This window comes from Oryza sativa, chromosome 11 (genome assembly GCF_034140825.1).
Source record: "Oryza sativa Japonica Group chromosome 11, ASM3414082v1".
Lineage (NCBI taxonomy): Eukaryota > Viridiplantae > Streptophyta > Magnoliopsida > Poales > Poaceae > Oryza > Oryza sativa.
This window is the reverse complement of record NC_089045.1, coordinates 24,866,360-24,889,211: the sequence shown is the minus strand read 5'-3', so window position 1 is coordinate 24,889,211 and position 22,852 is coordinate 24,866,360. Positions and strand designations below refer to the sequence as shown.

At 39.6% G+C, this 22,852-nt stretch overlaps 1 protein-coding gene across 1 annotated transcript; it reads left to right on the top strand.

Moving 5' to 3' along the window:
* The first annotated feature begins 12,553 nt into the window (after positions 1–12,553).
* On the top strand, positions 12,554–14,426 carry LOC9266321 (UDP-glycosyltransferase 72B3). The gene has a single exon (XM_015762231.3). It carries the CDS (start codon positions 12,709–12,711, stop codon positions 14,179–14,181), a length of 1,473 nt encoding a protein of 490 aa, XP_015617717.1. The 5' UTR covers positions 12,554–12,708; the 3' UTR covers positions 14,182–14,426.
* The last annotated feature ends 8,426 nt before the right edge of the window (positions 14,427–22,852 follow it).

Below are 22,852 nucleotides of genomic sequence, written 5' to 3'. Positions count from 1 at the left end.
AGCACGCCAAAACTTTACCCCTAGATCTCAACAACCTCTGAATGATCGACTGAATGTGTCCAATTTTGTAGTTGTACTCTACTACAATATCAAACTAGGAAGGAATAATCATGCATGTATTGCGTTACGCCGCTAGGTGTTAGGAGGACTAAAATATAAGTTTAAGTAATTTGAATCCGGTTTGCATCAGGTGAAACCTCTTACTGCAAGATGGAATCTGTTTAAGTCAACCATTTTCTTTCTCTCTTTCTGTGTTTTTGATAAGCACACCAGATGGTCTGAAGGGTCAACCCATTTACTTTGGGACTGATCGGAAGAGGGCATATCTTTAATATATGTTTTCCTTTTGTAGTGAAGGTTAAAAATGGTACGTGAGTGATACATTACCTAACTTCAAATTGAGACTGTTGTTTTGTTTATACTCAATAATACTGAGACATCTGCATTGTCAGTGTCAGCTGCCAGGCCGGAGCTACGATTTGCTCCAGAATACTCTGGGTGTGTTCCCCCCCCCCCCCAAAAAAAAAAAAAAAAAAAACTTTCCCCACCTTCCTCCCTTGTTTCTCACACACACATTTTTCAAACTACTAAATGATACGTTTTTTATAAATAATTTCTATACGAAAGTTACTTTAAAAAACAAATTAATCTATTTTTTTTAAAAAAATAGCTAATACTTAATTAATCATGTGTTAATGGACCGCTCCGTTTTCCGTAATTACTGTGCACGCTGGGAACGTCCGATTCCGAACACAGCCTCTATCCATCCCAATAAAAAACCAACCTACGATAAGATGTAATGTTTATTAGGATAATGATATGGTGTTTGGATTTAGAGACTTAACTTTAGTCCCTATATTTAAACACTAATTTAGAGTATTAAATATAGACTACTTACAAAACTAATTACATAAATGAAAGCTAATTCGCGAGACAAATTTTTTAAGCCTAATTAATCTATAATTAAAGAATGTTTACTGTAGCATCACATAGGCTAATCATAGATTAATTAGGCTCAATAGATTCGTGTCACGAATTAGTCCAAGATTATGGATGTGTTTTATTAATAGTCTACGTTTAATATTTATAATTAGTGTCCAAACATCCGATGTGATAGGGACTAAAAAGTTGTAGTCCCATCTAAACAGGGTCGAATCTAAATAAAAACCTATCCAGATTCATTGTACTAGAAAACATCGCATCATATTTTAGATTATATTGTTTTTGTTGGGATGGATGGAGTAAAGTTGCACCAGTGTAATTTATATAAATTTATCTTTGTATCTTCCCTGTTTTCAAAATTTAAAGCATAATTTTATTTAGGTCAAGGATTAGGACTCTAGTCGAGCTGCCCTACTCCTGTCTTCGCTCATTACTGCCTGCCTATCGCTCACTCGTTAGTAGATTAGCAGGAAAATGCATACCCCAACTATTGAGGTTACATTAGAATTTGAAATTTTCGATTGTGAGTTCAAACTCAACTGCTTGAATAAGAGACTGCAGTTGTGTAAAGCTCTATGAGATTGTTGAAATATATAATTGACTGTTTAATTAGCTGCCAATATGTTATATATGGACATGTTTGGGAAAAAAATAAAGCGAACTAACTAACCTCTATCTCAAGATGCACGCTACACTTGATTTAATAACTACTATAAGCTTAACTCCAGTTCTCATTAGGTGAAATCTCCTACTGCAAGATGGAATTTGTTTGGGGGCAGACAACCACCAAGGATGGCCAAGAAAAGTCATCCATTTTCTTTTTTGGGGCAAACACAATGATCCACAAGATGGCCTGCAAGGTCAATGCCCATTTTCTTTGGGACAAATTAAACCGAGGAGGTATGACAAATACGATGATCCGACGAGAGGGCCTCAGTTATTATTTTTCTTGTCAAGAATTAGTTAAAGCAAGCAATATGGAAGGTTTAAGGCTACGTTCGTTCCAGCTGGTTACCAACCCCTTACCCTCGTTTTTACGCGCACGCTTTTTAAACTGCTAAATAGTGTGTTTTTTTTAAAAAAAAAGTTTATATACGAAAGTTGCTTAAAAATCATAATGATCTATTTTTGAAAAAAAATTAGTAAATAGTTAATTAATCACGTGCTAATGGACCGTTTTGTTTTTTGTGCCGGAGGGTAGCGTTCCCAACCCAGGGAAACGAACGCAGCCTTAGAGTTTGTAAATCCATCTTCTTCCTGACTCGGCAAAGGGGAAAGGGATAATTCGGATACAGTGGTAAGAAAACCAAGTCCTTACTACCCAGCAGTGATCGATGACAGAATGGTACGAACAAATCAAAGTCGTTGAGTGACACACTTATGAAGGTAAACTTCTTACATAATTTTCCGATGGTTTTTGAGAACTAGTAGAAAAACGATTTTCGACCACGAGTCCCATTTTCCTATGTAGGCAGGTCGTATTTTTGATCTTGAAGGTCCACCCGCGTAGTTGTGGACGGCGGGATTCGATGACCGGCCAGCAGCCGGCTTCAAAGACCCATTATCACAGGCGGTCGCTGATTTTTACATGGCCTTGAAAAGCAGATGGAACGTTTGACTGTGTAAATGAGTTTTGGCCACATGCGAAAACCGTTTTCTAGCTAGTAGCGATGGGTGCTCATATTAGGGCAGGTACAACGCACTGTCCCTTGCCGTAGACATGCAGAAAAAAATTGCAAACACCCCCCCGCGACCATCGTTCGATGCAAAGCCGGCGTCTGGTTCAGCTACGGCTGTGGCTCGTGATCCTAGGCGCGGGGACATGCGACGTGAGGTGAAGAAGTCTTTTTACGTTGGAAATTTAATTACCCTGTAGACAGCAGCTGTCCACACTGTTGTACAAAATGTCTTTTCAGCTGTCTGTTTGTGCCAAAAAGACAGCAGCTGTCTGCATTGTTGTACTTGCCCTTATTCGATTTGTAGCCATCGGATTTATACCGAACGTCCTCGATCACATCCCTCTCCTTTTTATAACACTCGTGCTCCGGTTCTCTGCCCACAACCCCTCTCACTGTAGTCAGAGTTTATGGTGCTGTCGGAGATAGAGGATCGCTGGAGGACGAATCATGGAGCTAATAGAAAGATCAAAGCGATTTGCAAGATCTAGCCTGAGTTTTCTATCCAAGTTTGATATAGCAAAGATCCGTTAAATCTTTAACTTAATAATCAAATTGTCAAAGGATAATAACGTACTCCCTCTGTCCCATAAAAAACAAATCTAGAATCGGATATGACATATTCTAATACGATGAATCTGGATACATATGTATGTCTAGATTCGTAGTAGTAGGATATGTTACATGTAGTATTAGGTTGGTTTTTTATGGGATTGAGGGAGTATGTTAGTACGTAGTTGTCAGCTGTTTACATAAATAACATGGGAATATTTAGGAGAAATAGAGTAGTGGATAGGATTCAATCATTCAAACAGATATATATATATATATATATGAGATATACGATTATATATATAGGAAATGAAATTCTTTTTCCCTCAGCTGTTCCCGAGTCCCATCCCTGATCCCCCCCAATAATTAATCGACAATCCGCCTAGCTTGACCGATCCAAACTAATCATGCATTGCATGCCTATCGAAGCCGCCACTATACACTGTCTCTGTGTACGAGACGACTACCACTCTATCGCGTCAAACCGTGGCTGCAAAAAGCTTGGAGAAATTGTCGCCTCTTTTAGATGTATCTCGCACTGTGCGTGCGTCCATGGCAAACCATATATATGGTTTCCATTACCACGTTTTTCAAATTACTATACGATACGTTTCGTGAAAAAAAAACTATAAGAAAATTGTTTTAAAATATCAAATACTTGTATTAATTACTCCCTCCGTCCCAACATATAAGTATTTTTAGCTATAAATTTAGACAATCGTGTGTCTAGATTCATAGCCAAAAGTTGTTATATTTTGAGACGGAGGTAGTAAAACTCAATTAATTATACGTTAATAACTTTCTCATTTTACGTGCCCGCTTTTAATCTTAATCCTGTTTATTTCTGATTACGATCTTAATCCTGTTCTTTTCTGGTTACGACAAATATTTTATCTCAATTTTCATTAACGTGTTTTTAAAAACTTTTCAAATTTTAAAATATCAGATAAATTTACTTTTAAGTTTGAAATGGTTAAAACTTAATTAGTCATACGTTAATATTTTTTTTCATTTTGCATGCAATTATTTAATTTTCATCTACATTCTCATCAACTATGGCAACAACAACAACGCAGCTGGCTAATATGTGTATATGTGGTTTTGTTGTCTGCTTCAAAGGTACTCCTCTAAATTAATTCATCAGAAGCTAGCTATAATTATGGGTAATTCATCCTATTAGCTTCTGATGCAAGAAACCAACAACTGATTAAAGTAGATTAATTAATTAGTTTGAGACCCGTAGCAGTTTATTGCTATATCAATCAAATGTCCAGGGAGAATAACAAAGTATATATCAGTTGTCAACTATTAACATATTTAATGGAACATTTCTTTTTAAAAATACTACAAGTTAATAAATGTACAATTAAAAGTACTACAAATTACTAAAAAATAGTAGGAGAACAAGATAGGATTCAAACTAATGTACAACTAACGAAATATAATGTAGCAAACCAACAAATTATTCTTCCCTCCACTGCTCTCATCCCCATCCCCCAACTGAAGCCGCCCAGAAAATAATTGCGAATGCCGCCGAAATGTACACTGTGAATGAGCCTCGTTTCGTTTTCACGGCGTCGTCAACTCGACCACCATGAGTCCATCACCGGCGACTAAGGACATGACTGGAAAGCTTAATTAAGATTCTAAGAAACGGTTAGTTGGTAGCCAGTTTCTAAGAATCTGAAAACGTTAAGTTTTTCTACTTATATCTTCTAGTTCATTCTGGATTCTAAAACTACAGCTTCTTTGAATTTAAACGAAAAGCAAAACTATTTCGAAGCTTCTAATTTTAAGAAAAATTGTAGCTGCTACAAACTTCCCCAAACATACTGAAACCCAAAATCACGGATTCATGCATGCATATCGATCGATCCATTGATCTAAGCCGGCACTGTGACAACGTACACGACCGCCATCTTAGTTGCTGCGTCATGATCATCAAACTGTAGAAGAGAAGTCAAGAAAAAATGACGTTTTGTATCTCCAAAGCAACTAAATTCAGGTTACATACACTTTATACTGGCTGTACGTGCGTGCATCGCACCTTCCATCGGCTACGTGCGTGCAAGCAAGATTAATTAATTAATTAATTAAACGTCCACGTACGTGCTGACCACCATTATTCGTAGTCCACCACCTACTGAAACTAGACAGATGCACGCACACAAAGACCGTAAACTATAGGCGAATGGTGTTGATTTTTCATTCGCAGGAGAAATCTGATAGTACCACCTTTCTATCCCTCGTTCTACGTAAAGATTTGAGGTTTCGAAAAATAATCACAATGTCTGCTGCTCCCTCCATCCTAAAATATAATAACTTCTTCACCAACATTCTCTTCTCAACCAATCACAATCCTCTACCATTCAATTTTCTCATCTACCTCCACTCCTTAACCAATCATAACTTTCTCCCATTTAATTCTAACTACTTTCTTAATACACGTGTCCAACCCTAAAAGTTCTTATATTCTGGGACGGAGGGAGTGGTGGGCGGCGGCGACGAGTGTGGCGGCGGTGGCGGCGGCGGCGTTCATGGTGACGTTCTCGTTTGGGTTCGGGTCATTCAGCGCAGATCGAGCAGCGGCGGAGGGTCGGCACGCACGGTGTTGCACGGGGGCGGGTGGTGGGCGGCGGCGCGGGACACGGACCACGGGCCACAGGCGCTGGCGAGGAGTGCGCTAGAGGCGGCGGGGCTATGGCGTCGCGGACTCACAGAGAGGGCGTGAGAGGCAGCGGGTTGTGGCGAGGAGGGCGCTCCCTCTCCGGTGCATCCTCCAACCTCATTTGCCCCTCTCCCCATAACGATGATGACGTAGCCCGCCTCCTCCAACGCTCTCCTCGGCGCCGCCCGCCGTGCCATTCCCGCGCTCTGCTGCCACCGCCCATTGCCCATCCACGCGCCCCAGAGAGAGAGAAGGGGGGAGTGGGGAGAGAGGTAATGACAGGTGGGCCCTATATTTTCTTTTATTTATTTTTGCTGATTGGATTTCCACGTCGGTGCCACGTAGGAGAAAAACCACTCAGAATTGAGTCGGGGGGAGGGGGTAATTCATCCGGTATCAATAGTTCGAGGTGTAATATGTCTGTTTTGTGGTTAGGGGGGTAATTCGTACTGTCACAATAGTTCGAGAGGTGGAGGGGGTAATTTGTACTTTTTCCTATGACAAAAGGAACTTCAACTTTTTTTGAGCAAAATTTAAATTCTAAAATAACAGCTACTCCCTCATTTTTTTAATGAATAGATAATAGCAGAGAGTGCTTTCGAATGAATGAAGTACTCCCTCCATTCTGTAAAAGATAAACCTAATACTCCCTCCGTCCCATTTTAAGTGTAGTCATGGTTTTTCGCGCCTAACTTTGACCGTCCGTCTTATTTGAAATTTTTTTGAAAGAAATTAAAAACATAAGTCACGAGTAAAGTATTATTAATGTTTTATCATCTCATAACAACCAAAATACTAATTATAAAAAAAATTTAAATAAGACGGACGATCAAAGTTGAGTGCGAAAACTTATGGCTGCACTTAAAATGGTACGGAGAGAGTATATACAAGACATGACATATTATGATACAACGAATCTACATATGCTCAGAAATATATCCGTAATCTAGAAATGATCATATCTAGATTCGGTTCGAGAAAGATCGTATGTAGATTCATAGTATTAGGATACGTAGCGGGTAAATAGCTAGCAGTATCCAAGTGATGGGCCTCAAATACGTCTTTATTTTCTGTTCTAAAATATAATAGATTTTATCTATATGGTTAGATGGGTAAAATTCCTTAATTACACGATGTTTCCAGGTGAAAACGGCCATCCCCATCCCAGTGTGTGCTTGTTCCAGCAACAAAAGAAGTGTGACTTTTCTCATGGTTGTCTCTATGGTGACACAGTTTATTTGCCCCCCAATAGATTCCATGCATCTTGGCTGCTGCCGCCAGCCACCGATACAGAGGCTTGGGAGTTGGGACAGTCCAACCCAAACGGCATCACATCACTCATCAAGTCATCAGTAGTCGTCACCACAGGACTCTACTGTTCGGATTGTAGCACACAGACGATACCTGCGAAGCATCCATCCTGTAGATCTCACAATGTGGATCAGTGGATGGCCCGGCAGCCGGCTGCTATACAAGACCGTGCTTTCGCTAACCTGGGTGTGTTCTTAACCCCAAGTTTCCCAACACATATCTCTTATTTTCCTCGCGCACGTTTTTCAAGCTACTGAATGGTACATTTTTTTAAAAAAGTTTCTATATAAAAATTGCTTAAAAAATTATATTGATCTATTTTTTTAAAAAAAATAGCTAATATTTAATTAATCACGCGCTAATGGATCATTTTGTTTTTCGTACACTAATGGCTGGTTGGGAACATTCTCCCACGAACACAGCCTGTGTCTAGATGCAGGGGTGAAAAGTTTTAGCGTGTCACATCGAATATACAGACACATATTTGAAGTATTAAACGTAGACTAATAACAAAAACAAATTACAGATTCCGCATATAAACTGCGAGACGGTTTTACTGTAGCACCACATTGTCAAATCATGAAACAATTAGGCTTAAAAATTTGTCTCGTAATCTGTGTAATTAGTTTTTTTATCTATATTTAATGCTCCATACATATGTCTAAACATTCGATATGACAGGATAAAAAGTTTTTTGCGTAGGTTAAAATTCTCATCCACGGCCAAGAAAGCTAGCTTCAACCACAAAAGATAAAATGGAACCGGACCTAGGATGTTTTCTAGTTCATTTCACCCTTGTTCGTAATAAAATTGGCTGGCCGATGTTTCGGTCGATCCAGCTGTAATAAATTGCACGATGTAGTTTTGTCTTTAAAGGTGTATTTCTAACCATTATAGTGGCTGTCGGTTCCAAAAGGGATAACAGTACCGGTCCCATAACCAGTAGTATAGCTTATTCGGTATTAATGAGGTAGAATCAGCACCAATAAATTTGTACGATTTAAAAAAAAATGACCTGACTCGGTACAATTCGAACCGATGCTTCATGTAAAAAGAAATACGAGTAAAAGACAAAATCAAAGATGTATCTGAGCTCGAGGTGGGTGCGAGAGGGGGAGGGAGCTATCGCCGCACCGAGGAAGAAGGAAGCCATCATATTGTTGCCTTGGTGACATGGGAACGGGTTTCCCTGCATTGTGTACATTTTCTGTCGAAAAATGCAACATAATTAACTACTCCTTTAGCCTAAAAGGACTTGCGAAAATTTTTTATGGGAATTAATGGCATAGGTTAAACTAAATGGAGGATGATTGTGATCGGTTGATATGGGAAAGTAGGCGTAGAAATTTAAATAGAGTTGATTTTGAGAACAAAATTTTAAAAATATACCGTTTATATTTTTTCTCTCAGAAATATTTGGGTTGTAATTTTATTTGCACAAATATACCGTTGATATTACGATCTCGCACAATAAAAACGTGAGACCGCTCGACGTCGCGTGGTAAGTTCACGAGAGCGAGCGGTCTCGCAACTCAACCAGCAAGAGCGAGCGGTCTCGCAGACTCCAGTAGCGATACCGATCCTTTCCGCTAATCACTGATTAATTAGTGATTAATTATCTTGATTAGCAATTAATTAATTATTACTTAATCACTAATCAAGATAATTAATCACTAATTATTATTAATTAATAGTTAATCATTTAATTTTCAAAACGCTCTCGCACACCCACCATGCGAGACCGCCCGTGCCGCGCAACACCGCGCGGTCTCGCGTCCTATTTGTGCGAGACCGCCCGTGTCGTCAACCCACGTCAGTTTCGCGCAGCGGTTTAGCGATATCGGTGGTATATTTATGTCAAAAAATTTATATCAAGACTATTTCTGAGAAAAAAAAACATGAACGATATATTTTCAAATATAAGTCTTGATTTTTATTCGTTGAGATGAGTGTAGTAATGGGAGAAGTAACTATAGATAAAAATTGAACCCATGGTCATTGTTTGTAATTTTGGTCCAAAATTTTTGAAATTCTGGGTATTTCAGACCCCACCCCCTTGTCCCACACGACACTATTTCACTTGGAATTATTCTTTTTTTAATTTAGTCATAAATTGGTCAAAATGGTTAAAACTTATTCATTTTCAAAAGAAAAAATCATTCTGAAATCAAACCCCCTTCTCTGCCTCATCGTAAATATGCTAAAAAAATTACATACCGTAACCACATTAATTAGCTATATTTTACTAGGACGGAGGAGTAGATAATACTACCTCTGTTTTACAATATGATGTTATTGACTTTTTTTATATGCATTTGATCATTTATCTTATTTAAAAATTTTATGCAAACATGCAAAATATAATTTATACTTAAAGAGTCTTTCCTTATAGATCAAGTCATAATAGTAATTATATAATTTTTTCAATAAAACAATTCGTCAAATATATATGAAAAAAATAGTGGTGTTATATACTTAAAAAGGGAAGAGTATATAAGAAACCAAATTACTCTTCCATCCGCTGTGCTCCCATTCCAAGTTTGCAACCCCAGCTGAAGGTGGCCAGAAATGCACGTACGCGCAGCCACCGAAATGCATCGAGGGTGGTTGCATATCGAAGCCGCCACTGTTCTACCGTACGTAGTAGGAGACGACGTACGTACTACGGGCCTGCCTGTTTGACACAGCTCTAGCTCCAGTTTTATCCCTTTTAGAGCTGGAGCCCAGCCAAACAGCTGTAAGTAGAGTTGAGTGAAGCTCTCTCATAAAATATACTAGAGTTGTGAAGCTGGGTTTAGGCAGCTCCATAACTTCACTCTAGACTCAACTCTTGAAGCTAAATTTATGAGTTGGAGCCGTACCAAACAGGCCACCAAGTTATACTGCGTCAGAATACTGCGGCTGCGGCAGCAAGAAGACTTGGAGAAATCGACGACGTCTGGCCTATATCGTACTATCTGTGCGTGCAATTTTTTAATATATTTTCACCAGTTAAATTCTCACCGAGCTATTTCTTAAAATATAGATTAAGCTATCCACGTACTTTTTCGTCAAAAAAAAAACTTAATTTAGTAGGGAATATGACCCTTCCAATATAATGAATCTGAATAATCTTATATCTAAATTTGTTGTATTAAGGGATCAAGTGAGTAGACCGTAACTAAACCCCTGCCAGGTAGGAGAAGCCTCCAAAATACCTTGATTAATTAATTGATTAGTACCATTAGTAGCTAAGCTATAAAAAGGATTAAACGTGCGTTGTACTTTTGAGAGGATATGTAGTAGATGAACCCCAGGATTTAGTAACCGTACCGTGCGAACTAATTAATCAACTGATCAAGAATGCACAGTAACAGCTATCAGCACTAAGAGGAAAAAAAAGGTAAATTAAGAAGGGCTCATCAAGTGTGCCATGAAGCTACTAGTAACCACACGTACTACTACATCATCTGATACTTTGGAAAAATCCAAGTTGACAAGTTGTGTTGCTGTCACATGGGTTGCAACATCATCATGGAGAGAATCGTATTAGCAGCTATTACCTCCATTTCATACTATAAGTTGTTTCTACTTCTTTTCTAGTTAAATTTTTAAACTTTAATTAAGTTTATAAAAAATATAGAAATATTTCCTATAAAAATATATTATCTAAATATATTTTAATATAATTAATATTTAACGAAACTAATTTTATTTAAATATTACTAATTTTCCTATAAACATAGTCAAAGATAAGTAAGTTGGACTGGCTAGCTTGGTGATGACATGACACATCAGTCTTGCGTTGCTAGCATCACGTTCACGGGCGCGCAGCCATTAACGGCTATTGCTAATGACACCTTTTGAAATACAGAAAGCTATATTGATTATTGAACTAAAAATGTGTAGAGAGAAAAAGAACCTTCTTACTCTACGGCCGTGCTGACCTCATCCATGAACAAAATAAATAATTAAGAAAAAAACCCCGTTTGACTCCTTCCGGACAGTTCAACCAACAAGGATGTAATCCAAAGTCCTACTTATTGTGACAACTAAACTAAATCAAACACAAAAGATTCGAAATACTCTTTTAATGATATATAAATACCAAATGTCGTACAAGACTAATTAAGTACAACCCTATCTGTAACGTACGTAGCACCCGACGTCTTTTACAAACATTCTGGCTAACTAATGAAATGATCTTGTTTACATTGTGTTTAATCATAACATATACACATTCCATTATTGCATTGCACTCTAAACGAAGTGATCTAATTGGCTGTAATCTGTTTATCCCAAAATAAACCCATCACTGCCCTCTTATCCACCATCAATCTGCAAATCGAAAAATTTTATTGCTTCAAAATTACATGTCTATCTGTCTAATATAGTAAACTTTGAGTGGATACGACATATCCTAAAACGACAAATCTGGATAGGTATGTTATATCCTAGTACAACGAATCTGTACAGAGATACCTATTCAGATTCGTAAAACTAAGATATATCCTATCCACTCAAAATTTGTTATATTTTGAGATGGAGAGAGTATTAATAAGTGTCATTTTAGTCTTTTTACAGATAGAAGAGCACATGTATAAGCCTCAAAGTGTGACAAAATTATCAAAGATAAATATAGTCTATGGCATATGAAACATGCTATTGGAAAACTATGACAAGTCACAACTATAACGGCGAACCAAACACATTCCTACAACTATTATGAGCAGTGGCGAACGCAGCTTTAAAATATAGATGTTCACTCGATAAGAGCAATCGAAAATAACACATATCGTATTTACAGTTCAGTCGCATAACTGAATCGATTATTGCTTGCGGAGTGCGTATGTTGTGAAGATATGGACTAATCCGTTGGACATTCACATCTTATTATATCTAATTTTGATGGTCTTGACTACTATAAGGAGGGAGGAATGTCTTGAGGGTGTGGGACGACACAGATCGTAACTGGATTGATCGATCCACCATGCCTAATGGGTAGATCCGTCCCTGATCACGAGTTCTCAAAAGAAAAAGGAAAGAAATACTCAATACGAAAACTAGACCAGCAACCCCTTTACCTTCCCTAGGGGCGGAGCCACGTAGCTTGGGCCCCACACGTGGCAAAGAATTTCAATGGCAAAATACCAAAATTTAGATAGAAACTCAATGAAAATTTTAAAACAGCATAGCTCGGTCCTACTCTAGATGAAATCTTGCCTCCGCCCGTGACCTTCCCCTAATCCCTATATATGCTTCCTTCCATTCACGTTCGATTCTCACCCGTGCGTAATCATGACGCCGGGGTGACGTCACCATCATCACTCCATTATTGCTGCGCCCCCATCAATCCCATCCCACCACCCCAACCCCACCACACGACAACGCTCACCCCCCCCCCTCCCCCCTTCTTATACCCCCACCACATCAACACACACGCACACGCACACACAAAACACAAACACAACGCAACACAACCCAACCGCATCGCCTCCTCCACCACCCGCCCGCCACACGCCCAAAAAACGCCCCGAAATCCCCTCCAAATCGCCCAAAACCACCGTACGCCGTCGCTACATGGAGAACGGCAAGTGCAACGGGTCGTCGACCACCAAGTGCAACGGTGCGGCGGCGGCGGCGATGCACGTGGCGATGCTGGTGACGCCGGGGATGGGGCACCTGATCCCGCTGGCCGAGCTGGCGAAGCGGCTGGCGGCGAGGCACGGCGTGACGTCGACGCTGCTCACGTTCGCCTCCACGGCGTCGGCGACGCAGCGGGAGTTCCTGGCGTCGCTGCCGCCGGCGATCGAGTCGGTGTCGCTGCCCCCCGTCGACCTCTCCGACCTCCCCGCCGACGCCGCCATCGAGACGCTCATGTCGGAGGAGTGCGTCCGGCTGGTCCCGGCGCTCACGGCGATCCTGTCCGGGATCAGGGAGAGGCGGCGGCTGGTGGCGTTCGTCGCCGACCTGTTCGGCGCGGACTCGTTCGACGCCGCGCGCGACGCCGGCGTGCCCAGGAGGTACCTCTTCTTCCCCACCAACCTCCACGCGCTCACGCTGCTCCTCCACCTCCCCGACCTCGACGTCTCCATCCCCGGCGAGTTCCGCGACCTCGACGAGCCCGTCAGGCTCCCCGGCTGCGTGCCCATCCCGGGGAAGGACATCCTCATGCCGCTCCAGGACAAGTCCAGGGCGTGCTACGGGTGGATGGTGCACCACGGCACGCGCTACCGCGACGCCGACGCCATCCTCGTCAACTCGTTCGACGCCGTCGAGCCCGACGCCGCCAGGGTGCTCCGCCACCCGAAGCCCGGCGTCCCGCCGGTGTTCCCCATCGGCCCGCTGATACAGACGCACTGCGCCGGCGACGACGACGCCGCGGCGCCTCCCTCGCCGCGCGCCGCGTGCCTCGACTGGCTCGACCGGCAGCCGGACAGGTCGGTCATCTTCGTCTCCTTCGGCTCCGGCGGCGCGCTGCCGACGGAGCACATGCGCGAGCTTGCGCTCGGGCTGGAGCTCAGCGGGCAGCGATTCCTGTGGGTGGTGCGGAGCCCGAGCGACGAGGGCGAGGTGAGCGCCAACTACTATGACGCTGAGACGAAGAAGAACCCCTTCGGCTACCTCCCCGAGGGGTTCGTCGAGAGGACGAAGGAGGTGGGCCTGCTGGTGCCCTCGTGGGCCCCGCAGACGAAGGTGCTGGCCCACCGGGCCACGGGAGGGTTCCTGACGCACTGCGGGTGGAACTCGGTGCTCGAGAGCCTCGTGCACGGGGTGCCCATGGTGGCCTGGCCGCTCTTCGCCGAGCAGCGGCAGAACGCCGTCATGCTGACGGAGGGCGCCGGGGCCGCGATACGGGTGCCCGAGTCCAAGGGGAAGGAGAAGATCGCGGCGGTCGTCAGGGAGATGATGGTAGGGGAAGGGAGGGGCGCGGCGGTGCGTGCTAAGGTAGCTGAGCTACAGAAGATGGCGACGGATGGCCTCCGAGACGGTGGCGCCGCCACGTCAGCGCTCGATGAGGTGGTGGACAAGTGGACAGGAGGGGAGAAGTAGGTGGCATCTTGACAAAATACACTTGGCCATATATATGCACCTCCTTGATGGCTGTACGGTGTGTCTACTCCTCTTGTCTCTTTTTTATCATTGTGCACTGGATTTTCTTGTTAGGTAGTACGTGTGGTTCGCATGTACGTGAGGAGATTAGATTTATAATTTGAGTCCCATTAATAAAAGGGGACCATGTGTATATGAAATGCAGTTATGCCCAATTTATATTGACTTCCAACTCTTATACTTTATCCATTAATTCTCTTATATTCTTAATAAAAGTATGTAGTAATAAAAATCGTGCTTTGATATGTAAAAGCGACAGAACTAGATTAGTATTTTATATTTCTCAAGGAAAAGATATTGGCATTTTATAAATATAAAGAAATGTAAAATGGTAAAACATGTACATCATAGACTATATATATATATATATCAATATTCTAACAATGGGGTAAGGTCTAAAACCATACAAGAAAATAGAGAGCTGTAGCTAATTATTTGGTAGCCAGGAATAATGCAATTCGCTTCTTTATCCGATCACCGGCTAATACTAAACTTGTTAATTTAAGCATGTTTTATTTGACATTTTCCTTTGTTGTTACCTGCACGAATCTCAAAGCTGTTTGACATTCGTCCGCTGAACTCTTCTCCCGTCGCGTGGGCGTGACTGAAAAATGCTTTTGTCGAATTGTGTGCCACTTCGCACTCTGGATGGCCACCGTGCAGAGCAGCTTGGAATAAACTAAAAGTTTAATCTTCCATAAGCACGCTAAAATCCTACCAATACCTTGTTTTATTCCTCTAAATATTCCCAGTTTGGTTAGAAAAAAAAATTGGGTGTACGGCCGGGCTACTACCCGACAGTACCAGCACTATATGCCAACGTGACCCCCCACAATTAATGAATTAATTATACTCCCTCTGTCAAAAAAAATCTAAGAGTAAATTGCATAGGTGGTACGCAAACTTGTTAGGTGGGTGCAATTTAGTACATAAACTTGTAAAATACTCGTTTCAGTACACGAACTTGGCTATTTCGTGCAAACGAGGATAAAAATAACTTGGCAATGTTAATTTATGAAGTTGATGTTGATTAGAATATTACGTGCACAGTAGTGAGTATGTATAAGACATGCAATATTTATAATTTGGTCTCTACTTTATCATTCATCAAAGAAAAGATGTATTTTGTATATTTCTAACCCTTATATCATTGCTATTTTTTTAAAAAAAAAATTCTACCATCACTATATCTTATTCTATTTTTTTTTATTGATATTGAAGATGTGTATGTCTAATAGCAAACTTCTCATATATATGTTTACATAGTATCCTAATCAATCCCTAAATCAATAAGATTAGCTATGTAGGGTCCTTTTCGCCTTCCTCCGCACGCACCAGACAAGTTCATGCACCAAAACGAGCATTTTACAAGTTCGTGCACTAGATTGCACCCACCTAACAAGTTCATGTACCGACGATGCAATTTACTCAAAATCTAACCTAGGAGGGGATGTGACCCTTCCTAGCAGAATGATTCTGGACTATCTTTTGTCTATATTCATCCTCTTAAGAAGGGACCCCTCCTTGGTTGGGTTTTTTTTTGGACGGAGGAAGTATGTAACATACAGTCAAATTGGTACTGTAGCAATCATGAGAGTTCAAACGTGTTCCGTATTGTTTTCTTATGAAAATTTACCACAAATCGTCGAGAAAAAAAAACACACTGTCAGTGTTGTAATCAACCATCTGTCCGTGTTGCTCATGACTCTATAACCATGTTTATAGGTAGGCTATCCTTACGTAACACGAACTATCTAGAAATCGTAACGAATTAAACAATTTCAACATCATCAAAGTTGCGAGATCTGTGCATCGCTTTCGACATATCAAGAAGGCTTTCCGTTGAGGCGTGTTCGATCAATGTGCCACATCCAAGAGAGATCTACATCATGTGCAGTGACATAATGCATAAGCCAAAGAAGACGATGACGACCTCAAAGAGAAATAAAAAGGGGGAAGAAGAGGAAGATGACGACGACGACGACGACAGCGACGAGCATGTGGCCGCGGCTGCAGCAGCAGCTAGGAAACGGCCGGCCGCAGAAGGTCCCGTGCGAAAAAAAAAAAAGAGCGTACGGCACATGAATTTTCCCAGCCCGTGTGGTGGTGTCGGGCTCTGCGATCGCACGTGGATCCTCTGCGACGGCGTCTTGTGTTGACGACATTGGGGGCGATTATTTCTGGGTTTGGTCTTGTGTGTTGTGTACAGTGTACACGTGTGTGTGTGTGTGCGCCGTCAAAGAGAAAGGCAGGTAAAGCTTGACAAATGATCACTAAATGGTCTGCCAGTTGGGGACAATGGAATGGTCGCCTATCAACGTGATTGCAGATTTTTCAAAAGGTTTGGAGAAAACCCACTCATTATATATAGTACATAATACTCCTTCAGTCCCAAAATATAGCAACTTAGAATCGGATTGGACGTATCTATAGTACTACGAATCAAATACTAGGATATGTCCTATCCAATTCTAGGTTGTTATATTCTAGGACGGGGGAGTAGTATAATGGAATAGCATTTCATCCGCTCGCCAATATAAACATTTCTATCGTTTAAAATTTATTATTATAGATATAAACATTTCTAGAGTAATATTTTCCCTAAGCTAAGCACCCCTCAATATTCCTTACATTATAGCTTCATCGTTGGACGTAAATTACAGTTTGTTTAGATTTATAGTACTAGTATGTGTTATATCAGGTAATAGGTTGGTTTTTTAGGGGCGGATAGAGTAACAGTTTGAATTTATTTCTACTAATGTGGTAAATTTTAAGCCTTAAAAGCGAACATGGTATTTAGGGGCTGCTCACTTTGACACCATTTTCAACCATACCATTTTTTGGCAAAGTTGCTAAAAGAGTGCCTGCTGCATTTAGTTTGTTGCTAAATTTTAGTAAACACATAAGAAATCCTGCTAAAATTTGAAATATTACCAACATTATTGCTAAAATTTTGGTATTGCCAAAATTTGGTAAGGTTTATTTTAGCATCAAAGTGAACAGCCCTTTACATTTTGAGCTATCTTCAATATTAAGTGCTCCAATTAGATTTACTCGGGCATTATAAATTTCCAGTCTGCGCCACCATCAGGGAAGGTAGCGTTGATCTATCAACGATAGAGTGCTTTTTAAGCGCTGACGCTAATAGGCTAGTAAAACACACATCTCCTATCAGATGAGATACTCTGGTTGACTCCATACCCCTTCTATCTTTCCCTCTCTAAGCACGTTTGTACTAGCATCATCACATTGTACCAATCAAAAAACATGAACATGCCTAACTACATAGTAATCTACTACACACGCATTGCACACACATCTTAATTAAACTTACTCTAGCAAGGACACACACTAGCTCCAAAATAGTAGCTACTCCTCCTAGATCGATTAGAGCTAATTAACCTTCTTGTCTGATCCATGATGCAGTTAAAACTCCTTTTGGTTCGTTCGTGCTACAGGTATCTGTCACCCATCAGAGATTGTTTTTTCAGTCCAAATAATTTTGTGTCGTGTACGAAACACACGCCGGAGTTGCATCGCCTAATCAGGACAGATTGATGGATGCATCTAGACGAGAAAACTGTACAAGGACTGAATAACACACCTCAAAATATTTAAGTTTAGTACTATAATTGAACTTCAAAACGAAAAGAGGGGGTAAGAAAAACGAGATTCGGAGAAAGAGATGTCCCTCCAAACATTTTCAAAAGAAATTATAAGGGCGTTGAAAATTAAAAATAAGATCTCGGAATTAAAACCATACGCTTCTTATCACTACACTATTATAATAGTGTATCTCTAAAACTAAAAATGGGACAAATAATGTGTGTGGCCCTGGATCGATCGCCAAATGGCAATAATGATCGGATCATTGTGCGAAATGATGGGGACATGAGGTGTGTTGATTGTCTCTCTTTTGCAGATGCCAAATTATTTGTGTCCCAAAGATTCCATGGACCGTGATGCTAGCACACGTATGCATGACGTGTACAGTGTAGTGCTACTGAGGTAGTGGCTCCCAGTTCGTCGGATGGCTATGCGTTTGATCGATGGACAAAAGAGTAGAGATTTCACTAGTTCTTTGCGCGACCGTTTCTTAAAATGTTAAACGGTGTGTTTTTTTTTAAAAAAAATATACAAAAATTATTTCAAAAAAATCATATTAATTTATTTTTTAAGTTTAAAATAATTAATATTTATCTAATCATACACTAATGACTCACCTCACCTTGTTTTATGTATATTATCAATCTTCTTCTTCCTTCTTCTATCAAACACTCGGACGACATACGTAGAAGTGTGGAAAAAAGAGATTAGTAGCTTTAATTACTCGTGTTAAGATAATGAGATGGATTAGGTTTTGTTTAATGAGACACATGGTCAAAAGAAAATAGCTATGTACTCCCTCCGTTTAACAATGTAAGTCATTCTAGTATTTCTCACATTCATATCTATCTAGATTCATTAACATCAATATATACGTGAAAAATGCTAGAATGACTTACATTGTGAAACGGAGGAAGTAAAAAAGGTTATCGATGGTTATTTGTTTCCATGGGTGACTACTCCACACGAAAAAATGACAGGGAATTGTGGTGTCACCTACTGTAAACAAGTTCCTGTAGCTACCAACCCAACCCTACCGACAACTGATTATAAGTTGTAACTTATTAACGACAAAAAAATTAACTTATACATAAAATATTTATACGTATATTCTTAACGATTTTAAAATCCAATGTTGAAAAGTAAACCAGATAAAAGACCATAAAAATAAGTAAGTTTTAAAATTTAAATTGGAAGACGGTTTAAAATAAACTAAGATTGATAAACGGAAGAGTAAACGATGGCGTAGTAAATCATAATCAACGATAATATATATCTTTATAAGGGGTAATCGTGATACGAAAATACTATGCATACGAGCTTCTATGTACGATCCTAGTACGATTTCTAACTGATGGCGACATGTGTTGCATCGCTTGAAAAGATTTCAAAAATGCTATGGGCTTTGGCCGGAAAACGTTAGTCATACGATCGAGTATTGTACGTGAACAGTCGTATGTATAGCAGCTCCTAATCATGATAAGAAGGGATTGAAACTAATAGGTACACCAACCGTACACATGACACATCGAGAGCCGTTTAAACCCATTGCCTGGTTTCGCAAATCACAATCATAATCATTAAGTGATCAGCTGGTTAATCACTGTTAACAAAGTGCTAAACTGCTTAACAAATCCGGAGTTGACAGAAACTTGGATAGTAAGCAATTTTCTTTGGTCGAAGATCATCCACCCATCAGTGGTTGGGAATGGAAAGAACAAAGTGAGTCACAAACGAGGACAGCCATGTTAATTTGCTTGTTCCCCAGTTGAATTATTAAGTACTCCCTCCGTTTTAAAATATAACAACTTCTAACTTTTAGAATTTGTTTCAAAATATAACTTCTCCACCAGCATTCTCTTATCAACCAATCACAACCCTCCACCTACCTCCACTTCTCCAATCATGACACTCTCTCATTTAAATCTACCCACTTTTTTAATAACCGTGTCTAACTCTAAAAATACTTATATTCTGGGAAGGCGGGAGTACTTCCTCCAATTATAAACATTTAACGGATAAGACATGATCCTATCAAAATTTTGAAACTTTGACTGCCATATATATTAAGTTGATGATATTATGATAGTACATTTTAAGACAAATCCAAACCTACCATTTTTTTCTTAAACATCTCAGCTGTTATTGATGATCAAAGTTTTCAACGTTTCACGATATTTTATTCCAAACATCTAATATTTATAACCAGAGTAGTAGTACGTTGCTGATTAATTCACATTGACCTTTTTTTTTTGGAAAACTCATTTACCTACAATTTGAGATTGAGCCGAAAACTAAAGAATGGAAGCATGATCATCATTTACTAATTTTTCCAAAATTAGCCAAATCCTCAAGCAGAATAAACACCCAGAGCTTTATTATATTTAGGCCCCTGGGTTCTCATTTAATTACAACTCGGACAATTTACTGTCCAAACTGGACCATTCTTAGTCTGTCCATTTGCAGGTGTGGCCAGCTTAGTTGGGAGGGATCATGTTGCGGCTGAAATCATCATCTTTTGTGGTGCTTTCGGACGGATTAGTTGATTGAAATGGTGAGTTTCCAACTTTTTTTTCCTAAAAGGAAAAGGTTCCCACAAAGCATGGATAATGCTTTTCCTTATCAATTATATTCTTACCCATCCACGTCACTCGTTTTCGAGAGAGATAGTAATTAGGAATTGAGAGGGAGAGAGAGGGAGATAGAGATGTGGCATAAAGGAGTAGTAGGAGAGATTACGAATTCTCACCCGAATGCTCCAATCTTTAAAACCGATTTCAGGGACCAAGCTCTACCTTACTATTCGGCCACGTGGAGCTCCGTAAGTTTGCCAATGCCCTAGCCAAGAATCTGACACGTGTCCATGTGGAGGAAACTACTAGTAGGCGGGAACTGGAAGTTTCACCGTGAAATTTAAAAAAAATGCATTGGCGTGTACAGCCCAATCGCACATGCCTGCCCTAGCCCTGGTCGTCCAGCGCCGTTGCTACAACATTTTGCATTGTTGCGTTCTCAGGACAACTGGCCAAGGGTGCATAGAGGACCATGAAGAAATATGTTTCTACAAATAAATAATAAAAAAAACTAAATAACAGAAATAAGGTGAAAGATTAAATGAAAATTAGCAATGCTAAGAACCAATATTTCTTCAAATATGCGAAGTGAGCGTAACTCAACTGGTTAGATTACTCGTAGTGAAACTAGCCCAGACGACGAGTGCTCGTATTTACGGCTAATATTTTTTTTAGTGTTAGACAACATATCCATCAACAACGATGCACCTATGAGCAGTGCTGACTTTGTCAATCTCAAAATATGCCACCCAGTATTTTGAATATGCTCATATGGATAGGGTTCATAGGTATGAGTGTATGCGCGTTGTGGGCGTATATGTTTGTACTGTGTTTAAAACAAAAAATTTATTTGAATGTGCATTTTACTATTTTACCGTATACACCATTTTTTGGTTAATAAAATTGCCACAGTTTTGAGGAAACATGATATTGCCGCATCTCATTATTTGATATGAAGTTTGCTAGAGTGATAAATATCGTAAAATCTAAACCGAAAACGCTCTCGATTTAGTACTAAGCAGCGACGGTCCAGTGAGAGAAATCTAAGCCACAGTTTAAGGCTAGGTTGGTATGGATTTATACTAACCTATTATGTCAACGTGCATGTCTTTTATAGTACTAATCCATTAAACAAGTAGGGAAAATATTCCTATCATCTATTCTTCAAATAAAATTTTCTCTTAAATTACTCATCCGATTACATTGTTGTGTTCGTAACTATTAAATCTTTACAACAAGATCTCACATGATTATATTTTGATAAAAAAATCACAAATTACTTTTATGATATGTCTAAATTACTTTTAGATTTCACTAAATTACTTCTTAAACATATAAAAGTAAATTCAGTAAAGTCTACAAGTAATTTATATATATTATAGAAATAACTTAGAACAAAACGAAGGTAACTTTGGCATGTCATTTGAAGTAAGTCCGTTATAGAGATAAAAACACGACTCTATCAAGAAATTAAATTAATCGGCACAAATTATGGAATTAACTAAAAACAATAAAAAAAAGTAATCACCTCAGAGCATTATGAATGTATATGAAGTATTTTAATCAAATCTAAAAGTAACTTATATATATGATAATTTGTTCAATGAAAAAAGGCATTAATTAAAGTTACCTTCGTTTTTTTTCTAAGTTACTTATATGATATATGTAAATTACTTTTAGACTTTATTGAATTTACATATAAAAAGTAGCTTAGTAAAATCTAAAAGTAATTTAGATATATTATAAAAGTAATTTATGATTTTTTATCAAAATATAATCATGTGAGATCTTGTTATAAAGATTTAATTGTTACGAACACAACGGTGTAATCGGATCGTAGATCGGACGAGTAGTTTAAGAGAAAATTGTATTTGAAATATAGGTGGATAGTGTCTTTCATAGATGGAGTGGTAGCTGGTTTAGACGAATCAGCTACCACTGGCTGTGTAGTCGCGTCCGATAAATATACCTCAATAAGAGGTACGTAAATTTTCCATATTCTATACCTCAATAAGCCCTAAATAAAATATACATGCTATAAATTTATCTAGTGGTATTGACAGTATGGTCTTTTGGAGAGTTTCTCAAAGCTCTAACTGCTCTCGAAAACTCTCCTGAATATTCTAGAATATTCTTCATATTTTGATGGAGAACTATAGAAATAAACTAGTTAACCGGTTAGGTAATTAACCTCAGCTTAACTAGATTCTCACAAATGGAATACTCAATAGCTGCTACTTAACATCTTCAGCTTCTTTACATAAAGATAAACAAGATGGAGATATAATCGAGACTGTTCGGAGAGCTAAGGATTTGGGAAGTGGCTGCAACAGAGATGTTGAGTAATACTATCTTGATCCACATATGGCAAGGAGCTCATTCAAATAACGTCCCAAACATCCTACTCATCAAGCTAATCCCTATCCGTCCTA